Raw genomic sequence first — 11544 nt, forward strand, 5'->3', positions numbered from 1 at the left:
AGTATTCCTCTCCTTGAATTTCTGTAAACAGAGGTGACATATGTAGTTGACATTAATATCATTTAAATTTTTATTTTCTTACAGGACACTTGAATGCCTTAAAATGATTCTTTGTCTCCTTTTTAATATTGTAAAGTTTTATTTTGATGCTTGAGAATGTGAACAAATTTTACTCTCCTGAGTTGTATTTTGTTGATGTGTTAATGCTGTACCATACTATTTGCCTTCATGCCTGTTTAACAAGGATGTTGAATTTGGAATTCTGGAATTTTTAATGATGTCTGGAATTTTTAATGATGACTGCTGAATCACTACACAAGATTAAAATTTTTTTAAATGGATTATGTGCTTTAAATCTCGTTCTTCTTCTGTAAAAAAAAAGAAAAGTTATTTATCTATAGCTATAAACTATAGTCCATCAGTAAGCTACATGTTTAGCCATAAAGAGCTAGCTTGTGACCTCTTCTTTGCTATAGAGTCCTACCGTGTGTCCCGTTTTGGGGAAAAAAGGCACATTAATACACCCTGTAAAGGAGTAGCAGCACAGGTTGTGCTGATGAATGTGTTTGAGTTCAGGGTGTGTAGATCCTGGAAGGGTTTTTTCTCGACAGCTTTAAAGACCGCTCATTTTTCATTTAAACATGATCATGTAAACAGCAGCGTTCAGTTTAGAGAATCGGTGCAGGATGAGAGTGCGAGGTAAGAAATCTCATCTCTTTGTGTTGGTTCTGTTATATCACTGTATGCATCATTCTTGCTTTATGTAATTGTATGTTTCTTGCTCAGTGCTATTGCCTTTTCTGTGCAGTCTCAGAAAAAGACAGTACCTTTCAGAGTACGCTCTCAGAAATAATGGTACTAAACTGTCAGTGGGGCAGTACCCCTCTTGTCACTGGGGTGGTACCCTGAAGGGTACATCTCAGTACCTTTAGTCAGGGAACTTAATTGTACCATAATCCATTGAAACTATATTTTCTAAGGTGTACTGACTCCACACACCCAGACTTGTCTCCAGGCTTTTTATAAAAATGTTAATGTGGCTTCAATACTGTTATTTCAGGGTGAAGTCACAGAGCTAAAGTGGTGTGGTCGGAAAACATGCAGATATATGCAGATTTTTGTGACATCACTGTTTTTGCAGCTGAGTTTTAATTAATGGACTATATGGAGTGAGAAATGAATGTTATACTACTAGACTAGATAAAATTCTATAAGATTATGTAAGATTATATTGTTAAAATTGAAAGAACAAGCATTACTGACTCGAGGAAACCATGTTAAAATATGCTGTAATAGCTGAAATAAGTTTTCAACATTGTCGGGTTGGATTTTGCCAGAGTTTTTCAAACCACATCATGCATCTGTTTGTATTAACATCATATGCACAGGCTCAAAAGAAGGTCCAGCTCAATGTTTAGGTCTCAAATGGAAATTCAACATTATACTGATGAAGACATGATGACAATAGAAAAGAAGTTCTCTCTGAATACTCTTTCAACATATTGTAATCATCATACTCATCAACTAGGGGAAGTGGTCCAAAGCACAAATGTTGTTCTGCGTGTTGCATGCAATTACACATTTCCACCATAGAGGTTTCCAAATCCCCAAAGCTTACAAAGTGTTGCTTTAAAAAGCAAGGAAAAGTCAGCTATCTATGATATGGGACCTTCAAGGTACACAATTGGACTTTACGCCTGTGTTGTACCTTTGAGAGTACATTTACATTGTATCTTGGAAAGCTAATAATTTCCCTGGACAGGACCCTTTTTTCTGACAGCGTACCTGCCCAGGGACTACAGCTGAAAAATATATATTGATGTGCATTGTCCCTGTAAATTGGAGCTGAATAAAAGAAAGTCATTTGTGCTTGTAAAAGTTTTTCTGTTGTATTTCCAGGGTTCTCTGCTGTCATAGTTGCCATCACCCTTCTCTTAATATGGGGCTTCTTTGTCGACAAGAAGTTTTTTCATGAGGATAGAAAATGTTCGTATGTCATATAGAGTATTTACTCCACAGTTTGCTTGTGTTGCTGAGCTTTGTCTAGATTTGCATTGCTCTAAAACTCATTTCTTCATTCAGGCGAGGTGCACAAAAACGAAATTCCAAGATCAGACTGTGCTCTTCCAGGTGAGCTCGATCTTTTCCAGGAAGCCATTAGTGGGATGTTTCTTGGACTGAGATAAAGGACAGGTTGTGGAGTAAATTGCGCTTTTCAATTTGATTCTCTGTTTATGTTTCATTAATCTTAGTCTAGAGAAAGTGCATTCTGGGAACTAGCCTCAGCTGTTTACCTTGTGTGTGAGGATAAATGTGCTAAATCAATGGTTCTCAGTCCTTGTCCTGGAGTGCTACAGATGGAAAAAATGTTAAGAGCGAAAAGCATTATTTGGAGTGACACCACAGAACAGGGGCCTTTAATTAAAATTCAATAAGATCCAGTTAGAGAAAATATCCTCAAGCAAAGGTCCAGAACATTATAATGTCTAACTTGCATCATGATTCAGTGCCATATACTGTTTATTGAAGTAGCCTAGTGGTTATAACAACATCTTATGTAGTCAACAACTGGATATCAAATCAAATAAAGTACAATTCAGTCATATTTCAACAACATTTGTCATCAGTTTTCTCTTAATAGAGCACATCATGTAAAATAATCTGACTCGCTTTAATCTCCAACTGCTGTTTCTTGCTTCATCCCTCCCCTGTGTGCGTGTCACACTAGAAAAGTTACGCTGATTAAAATAGACAATTAAACAGTTCTCCATAGTTTATCGGTTATAGGTTCAGGTCCGCATAAGACAGCATCTGGGTCTGGACTTGGACTGCGGTCCACCTATGAGTGACCTCTGCCATAGAGAACTACATTCGGATACCTAAAGAATCTCTTAGTGTACGGTTCTCTAAAGACCCAGTTTTGTGTATGAGATGTGTAATCTTTAAAATGATTTCCTCTGTTTTACACAGCCAGTTCAAAGTCGAGAAAGTAACTGAGCTCTGTGCTGGGTTTCCCAAAAGCAGCTTAGTGGTGAGATTGTCTTAACTGGTTCTCTCTCTACCATTAAAGAATCACCTCTGTAATAAAATGCTTTCAGGAAACTCAGCTTTGATTGGTTGAACAAGGGTGTTCTTAGCAAAGAGAGCACTGAAAGTAATGCACTGCCACAGTTAAAATGTAGCTGACAATTTATTGCCATATAAAAATTGTAATTAACAGGTTTTTAGTGGTTTGCAAGAGTTTTTCTTTTTTTTGTTCAGCAAATAAAATGCAAATCAAAAAACAGAAATCAATTATTTATAAATCTACTTTGATCTGTAGTTGAACAAAAACAGTACAAAGACAAGATATGTGATGTTATATCAAGTCAACCTCATTGTTTTTGTAAATACACTTTCTCTGAAATAAATGGCTGCAATATCTTCCAAAAACAGTTGAGACTGGGACCATTTAATACTAGGCCCTTTGTGAATTAAAAAAAACACCTTAATTGTGTGATGCAATCATGCTTGAAAGATAAACTGAGGAAAGGCCTTGTTCTTTATTAGCAAGGATGGGAAGAGGTACACCGAGAAATCAGCACAAATTCTATTTAAACAGTTTAAAAATATCATTCCTCAATTAGCTATTACAAGGATTTTAGCTATTTCACCCTCTACAGTGCATAATGACATAAAAAGATTAAGGCATCTCGAGAAACCTCTGTTCATAAAGGACAAGGCCAAAAAATGACTGAATTACCGTGACCTTCAGCCTCTCAGTCAGCACTGCATAAAAATGGCATTCTTCTGTGATGGATCTTGCCAAATAGGCTCAGGAATTAACAGTAAATACAGTTCACTCACAGATGTAAGTTAAAAGCTGTGCAGAGTCGGAACCATAGATCAACACTGCTGATGTCTCTGGCTTCTCTTCTTCTCTTTGAAATGGACTCATGCACAGTGGAAAAGTGTATTGTAGTCTGACAAGTCAACCTTTCATGGACCGTTTATGGACATGATGGACGCTGTGTTCTCTGGGTCAAAAAAGAAAAGGGCCATGCAGATTGTTACCAATGTAAAGTTCAAAAGCCAGGGTCTGTCATGTTATGGGGATATTTGTGGGTAACTGGCACATCTGTGAAGGCACCATTGACACAGAACTCATTTTGGAGCAACATGTGCTGCCTTCTAGACAACATCTTTTTCAAGAATGACCTTGTTTATTTCAGCATAACAACACCAAGCCACATTCTGCATGTTACAGCAGCATGGCTGTATAATGAGAGTGCAGGTGTTAGACTGACCTTCATGTAGTCCAAACCTCCCACGGAAAACAAGTGTAAAATACAACAATGAAGAACCCATAAAGTTGCAAAACTGAAGTTTTGCATAATAGATGACTGGCAAAAAATTTTCATGACTGGACCAATAAGTGGCTTTAGTCCTCAAAAGTGTTGTTGAAAGGAAAGATAAAGTAGCATGTAGGTAAACATACATCTGTCCAGACTTTTCTGGAACATGTTGCAGCCATCGAATTTGGAAAGAGTATATTTACCAAAACAATGAAGTTCCTAAGATAAAATGTGTTTCTATGCTGTTTTTAATTAAACACAAATCAAACAGAATTTACTAATCACTGCTTTCTGAAATTGAAACTGGGTTTGTATAAACATACCGTCAAATCGGCTGATGAGCTATCTTGTTATCTAGCTGTTGAAACATAGTCTCCTGACTGAAGACAGACACAATTGGAGCTCAAATAAACAAGCATCACTCACTGCTGCCCTCTGCTATAGTCCCAGTCAGATGTTTGATGTTTTTGTAAGACTCCTGCTATGTGCCAGTAAACATGCTTTCTTTTATTCAAATGCATTTGCAATTGAATGCATGAAAACAGTTTTCACACAGTTCACATTCTGTTTCTTGCAATGTAACATAAGACGTAACATAAAAATGTAATAATTTAAATTTTATAATAGGCTGGCATTTAATTTTTGTATTTTATTCCATGTAAACAAAATTTATTATATTAATATAAAAGACGCCTTCCACCCGAAGACTGCTGGGATAGGCTCCAGCATCCCCCTGCGACCCTGACGGAGAAACGGCTTAGATAATGGATGGATGGATAACATAAAAGACAAAGCTGTAATGACGTGTTTATCATAAGTGATGTGCATCTTAGAATCAGGTCAATTCAATTCATCAGGGCATCTTTTTTCAGTGCAGCAGTGCTCCAGTGCCAGGATTGACAACCACTGTGTGAAAAATACAATACTATCACATCCTGATTAACTTTTGGCGTTATTTGCAGACCTGTTTGAGTCTCACTCAGGTTGCTGTCCTCATAAAATCTGCCCTGTAGACCACTACCCCTTTTTTATCCGCAGTGGGTTAGCCAACATAGTAGGGCCAAAGATCTGCTTAAACAACACAATGTATGTACTAGAATCATGGTGCATTACTCATTCATAACATAACACAATTATGCACTGATTGCTAATGATATATGGTCTTATCTTTTCTTGTTTACAGTATAATGGGGGGATTGATTAATAATATTGGACGGGGTCTGAACATTGTGGTGGTGAAGGGTGAGTGTTTTTCAAAAATCTGTGACAGAACATTGTGTGTTTTGTTGTCCAAGCAGGTATGAAAATATGCTAGTGTTCAAAAAATTGGAATCACTTGTCTGATTAATAATTGCTGGTTTATTTAGCCAAGGGGGAGTGCTGTAATATAGATATCAGCGCTTGGCCAAGTTTATTCCAATCAATTCTAAAATACATTTCAGATCGAAATTTAATCACAAAACTACCGTGAAACAATGCCTCAGACATCAGAATTCCTAACCATTTTATCTAATAACTTTCTGGGAAGGAGAGTTCAGAGGTGGACGTCTGGTTCCTACAACCACCACTGTGAACAAATTAAACTTTCCTTTTTTTCTTTGTTAACTGACTTTGTTGACATGTTAACCATTTAATTATGCAGAAATTCCCTTTTAAGGTGTAACGTCAACTCAATATAAAAAATAGAAACGGGCATCCGTCCAAAGACTGCTCCTCAGATCTAATGTAAACAGCTTCATTGAATACAATGGGAGTGGTTTTGGCTTTAGCTTCTGTTACTTGCTGTTTTATAGCACTTTTCTGGCAAGCTTGATACTTGCAGCAGTTTACTAGTAACGGCTAATTGTTGTTGCTATGGTAGAGGCGAATGCGGAGTGCTATTTAAAAATATTTTCAGTATCACATCATATTATTATGAATGATACACACTGCACATTTTATAATCATCTATTTACAGTCATTTTGAGAAGTGATCTGAATTTAAATATGAGGCATTCTGGACATTATTATAGCTTCATTCTCAGTGTTTTACAGCAGTGGAGATCTCCCTTTCTGCCGGGAAGGAAGTGTTTTGGGTTTGAAGTAACAGGTAGACCTCCAAGAGGAGAGTTGGTGACTACTGTTTGCAACTTTTTCAGTCATTAAGAATCATCTACACACACATCTAACAGTTCTTAGATTTTACAGCTTCCTACAGATTAGTTTAAATCTACTCTTGTGGAGTCCTACACTTTCAGAAATAAAGGTACTGTCACTGGGGCAGTACCCCTCTTGTCACTGGGGTGGTTCCTTCAAGGGAACATCTCAGTGCCTTTAGTCAGGGAGCATAATTGTATCACAATCCACTAAAATGATATTTTCTAAGTTGTCTTGACTCTACACACCCCGTCTCGCCTCCAGGCTTTTAATTTTATTGTTCTGTTTTAAAACATTCGGTTATGAACGGGTACAAATCTGTACTTTTCACCTGGAAAACCTCATTTAAGGTAAACAATTAGACCTTAATCACATTGTTTAGGGGTACTTTTACCTCATTTATACCTTTTTGAAAGAAAAATGTACCTGCACAGAAGCTTTATATCTAACATTGTGACAGAATAATTTTACAAGTACCTGCAACAAAATTGCTTTTATATGATTGAAAAATTGATTCCAGTCTTTTGAATGGCAGAATGGCAGTGTATATGCAAATGTAATCTCCTCTTACCACTCTGTACGCAAGTCTGAATTAGTGTACCGAGTGTACTAATGTGATTTCCTTCCTCAATTGTTGTTCAGGTGAAACTGGTGAAATCTTGGCGCACAGGTACTTCAATGTCTTCTCCGGGGGTGAGTTTATTATGTATGCGTGTGAGTTTTCATGAAAGAACATATCAAAACACAAACCTAAATGTAATGTGTAACAGTGTCTCTGTTCAGCTCCCCTGTTCTGCTGTGTCTCCATTACTGTTTTCTCTAATATTGCAGGATTGCTTGAGTTTCTAAAGTCGATACAAATAGGAAGTATTGTTTTAGTGGCCTCATATGACGACCCTGCAGCAGTGTGAGTAAACAGAAAGTCACACTTATTAAACAGCCCTCATCAGGACGAGGAAATATGCTGAATTCTTTACCGTAGGAGTATAACTGAGCTAATTTTGTGTGTGCTGCAGGTTGACGGATGAGATCATAGAGATTTTCGCCGGGTTGGGGAGCACCATGAGCGGCTCGGTGAAGAAGAGGGACACCTGGGTGTTTGCTGGGTCTGCCGGAATACTTGAGGAGAGTCAGTTTGAGAAGGTTTGAACTTGCACTTCAAATATTTAACGGAAAGGTAATACACTCTTACACGGCTCTGTACACAGTACTGACACCATCCTTCATTTATTTCCTTTCACTTTCTATGTCAATACGGCCATTAAGCACAAGTTAATCAATATCCTGGACAGATTTCTGAGGGGATTTGATACTTGCATAAGGAGAAAGTCAAAAGGCAATATGAACATATCAAAAGATACAGAGAAAATGTGACAACAGTGCAAGATCTGGCAGACCCTCAAAACTGTCCTCATCAGATAAACAATACTTCAATTTCTAAGAGAGAGGGGAACATCAAGCTCCCTTCTTCCTTCAGAGCTGTTGTTTGTATCCATCCTTCCACTGTGAGAAGTCAAACCAATGCTATGGGTCTGACAGGATGTGTAGTTGTCAAGAAGCTAGAAAAGAAGAACATTTGCAGATCAAATAATGAATGATTGAATGTGTTTGGAATAACTTGGGATTATTATGTTGTTCTGGTACAAGTGGATCAGACATAGCAGAGTTGCTGGAGTTTTTAAACACTGACACACTGTCCACTATATTATACGCAACTACCTTGCCAGTCCACCTTGTAGATGTCAAAGATGCTTATCTGTTGTAGCACAGTTTGTATTAGTCATCATTCTAGTCCTTCATCAGTGGTCACAGGATGTTGCCCACAGGACACTGTTGACACTTTTCTCAGTTCTGCAGGGGCACTGAGGTGTTTAAAAACTCAAGCAGCACTGCTGAGCCTGATGCACTCATACCTGCTCTATGGTGGTCCTGACCTTCAAAGAACAGGCTGAAAGGCTAACAAAGTATACAGAGAAACACATGGACCAAAGTATATAGTTGTAGAATTACAAAGTGCACCTCTATGGTATGTGAGGCTGATATATGTCCAAGTTCAAGTTGAAGAGGCTTTATTGTTATTTCAGCTATAGACAAGTACACAGTGAGGTGAAACCACATTCCTCCAGGACCAGCAAGGTGCAGCACAGAAACAAGAAGTGCAAAATAATACAATATACACAGCACATGCAATACAGTGCAAAACATATGAAAGACTTGCAATAAACACAAATCAGGCCACAGACAGTACACGATACTGAGAATATGTAAAATTGTGCAAAGTAGCGATGTAACATACTATGACATATAAGCAGATAGCATAGCCTATATGAGCTTAGCAGTCACTGAGGTAGAGGTATCACCCAGAACAACAGTAATGGAGTAAAGTATTTACTAGACCAGACATATACATTATATTAGGTAAAGTATTTCAGTGTGAACTGCAGAAATGATATTTAATTACAGTATCTTGGACATAGTCTGTACTTGCAAGAAATATAATGGACAATGAGTGTAGATACAAGGAGATGTTCCTAATAAAGTGCTTGTGTGTGTGTTTTCTGCACGATTTCCTGAAATCTGAATCACTTAATGTTTGTTTTGACTGTAAATTAAATATGTGAAGGGTGGTCTCTGACTTTTGTACAGTACTGTACAGTGGTGCCAGGCTCATATACCAATGAATATAGTAGCACCCACCTTGGGTAATGCAAACATAGTTGCAGCAGGAATGAGGATGGACTCTCAATACTGTAAAGTTTACAGTGTGCATGCTGTTAAAACTGTAGTTTAAAAAAAAAAATCAAATGTACACAGTTCCACCTTACACCAAATGTAGACATGTTCAGTGTTTTGCACTGAAGAGATAAGTCTACTGTGCCTAACAAGTAAGGATACGATGACTGGTAACATCACTGATACAGCTCTGTTCAGCTGTGTGGTGTATTTTAATAAAGATAACAGTATGTCATACAGTGTCAGAAAGCGTGTCTTTTATTTGACTCATCATGGTTTGAGGACAGTGTGTGAGGATTTAAGCAGGCAGTTTATACAGTGCTAATTGGCAGGCTATAGCCTTCAATTGCTTGTTAGCTACATTAACCTTGTAGCTCTAGTGTGAAAGTAAGGACAGAGACTTTAGGCATCAAACATGTCTGGGCTGATCAAGAGCAGTTTAGATGAAGGAAAGACTGTATAAACACTTTTTTTTGCCGCACCAGCCTCCTTAAAAAGTTATTCAATGAAGGATCCATCTTCAGAATATGCTGACAAAACTCATTATTGACAATATTGAGCAGGTATAAGTTGTAGATTAATAAATCACACACAGTTAGTATACTGTATTTTTGGATTTTATGGACACTCACTGATAAGAAGTGACTTTGCTTCTTCCTGTTTTAAAGTTTCTTTGGGAAGTCTGAACTCTTTCTTTAAATGTGCAGCTCACTGCTAATGATGAGAAGAGCAATGTGTATGGAGACTGGCCAGAGATGGAGGAGGTGGGTGGCTGCTTTCCCAGAAAGATCTGAGTGACACTAAATGAGTGTGTTCGGCAGCAGCCAACCGGGGATCGTTAAAAAACAGGGACCATTTCAAACATGGGACCTAAAAGCTTTGAAGTTTGGAAATGTTGCAAAGTATTCACATATGGATGCCTGTGTGTGATAGCCACATACTGCCCACAGCCTGTCTTGTGGTCACAATAGGTCACATGAAATGTTTACGAGGTTTCACAAATAAACTGTTGTTAAAAAACACACATATGCTCTCTGTGGTCTTTTATTATGAAGGAGTGATGATATTATCAATGTTATACTTACATTACTGGCCCACAGAACCTCAGCAGTCTCTCTCTCTCTCTCTCTCTCTCTCTCTCTCTCTCTCTCTCTCTATCTCTGTGTGTGTGTGTGTGTATCATACCACTACCTCTCTTTCTATCACTCTCTTTCTGTCTTTCTCTCTTTATTTCACACTCTTTCTCTTATTCTCTCACTCTTTTTTCATTTTCGCTCTCATACTTATTTTTCATTCTGTTTCTCTCTCGCTCATGCTCTTTTTCACTCCTTCTCTGTCTCTTTCTCTCTCCTTTCTCTCTCTCATTCCCATTTTCTCTCTCTGTCACTTTCTCTCTTTTCTTTACTTCCTCTCCCTGTCTATCTGCTTTTTCTCTCTCCTGTTTTTTCCCTCTCTTTTTAGCCTCTCTTCATCTCTCCCCTCTTTCTATCTTACTCTTTTTCATCTTTTCTATGTTTTTCTCCTCTCTTTCTTTCTCCAACTGCTTTACATTTCTTTCTCCACTTTCCATCTCTTACTCTCTCTCTTTTACTCTTTCACTCCCTACTTTCTCTCTCTGCCTAACTTTCCCTCTCTCTCTCTCTCTCTCTCTCTCTCTTTCTCTCTCTCTCTCTCTCTCTCTCTCTCTCTCTCTCTCTCTCTCTCCCCCCCATGTCTCTGTGCCTGTCTTTCCACTCTCTCCTCTCTTTTTGTGTCACACATTGTCTCCCTTTACAATTCTCTATTACAATCTCACAATTTCTTTCTCTTTTGTTTTCTCTCACACCTTGTTCACTCTTTCTTTCTCTCATTCACTCTCTTTTCTCTCCTCTTTCTTTTTCATACTGTTTCTTTCTCTCCTTCTTTCTCCCTTTATCACCTTCTCTTACACCCTCATGCTCTTTCTCTCCTTCTCCTCCTCCCCATCTTTCTCTTTGTCTGTCTACCACTCCCTCTCTCTATCACTCTCTTTCTTTTTCTTTCACTTTCTTTTTTCCTCACACTTTTTCTCTTATTCTCTTACTCTCTTGTTTCTCCTGTTCTCACACTCATACTATCTCTTTTTTCTCTCACTCCTCTTTATTTCTTTCCTCTCTTTCTTTTCTCTCGCTCTCTAGCCCACCTTGCCTCTCCTTCCCTGTGTGTCTGTACTTATCCGTCTTAATATACTCTGTCTCTCTCTTATGCCCCCAGTCGATCTCTCTTGCTCTCCCTCTTCTATTTCTCTCTCTCTCTCTCTCTCTCTCTCTCTCTCTCTCTCTCTCTCTCTCTCTCTCTCTCTCTCTCCCCCTCTCCCCCTCTT

General features: G+C 38.2%; 1 protein-coding gene across 1 annotated transcript; it reads left to right on the forward strand.

The window, feature by feature from the left end:
- The first annotated feature begins 686 nt into the window (after positions 1-686).
- si:dkeyp-67f1.2 (FAM3 metabolism regulating signaling molecule D) lies at positions 687-10225 on the forward strand. Its single transcript, XM_037534757.1, has 9 exons — positions 687-699; positions 1900-1986; positions 2083-2130; positions 5297-5420; positions 5518-5576; positions 7113-7163; positions 7302-7377; positions 7487-7613; positions 9911-10225. The coding sequence occupies exons 1-9, from the start codon at positions 687-689 to the stop codon at positions 9995-9997; spliced, it is 672 nt and encodes a 223-aa protein (XP_037390654.1). The 3' UTR covers positions 9998-10225.
- The last annotated feature ends 1319 nt before the right edge of the window (positions 10226-11544 follow it).

Source organism: Pygocentrus nattereri, chromosome 26 (assembly GCF_015220715.1).
Source record: "Pygocentrus nattereri isolate fPygNat1 chromosome 26, fPygNat1.pri, whole genome shotgun sequence".
NCBI classification, from domain to species: Eukaryota; Metazoa; Chordata; class Actinopteri; order Characiformes; family Serrasalmidae; genus Pygocentrus; species Pygocentrus nattereri.

What these genes read in the sequence shown, in the direction of transcription:
- si:dkeyp-67f1.2 (XM_037534757.1), top strand. An exon ending in ATCTGCTTAAACAACACAAT is followed by an intron (nt 5,421 to 5,517) that starts GTATGTACTAGA and finishes TCTTGTTTACAG; the next exon opens with TATAATGGGGGGATTGATTA. An exon ending in GAACATTGTGGTGGTGAAGG is followed by an intron (nt 5,577 to 7,112) that starts GTGAGTGTTTTT and finishes ATTGTTGTTCAG; the next exon opens with GTGAAACTGGTGAAATCTTG.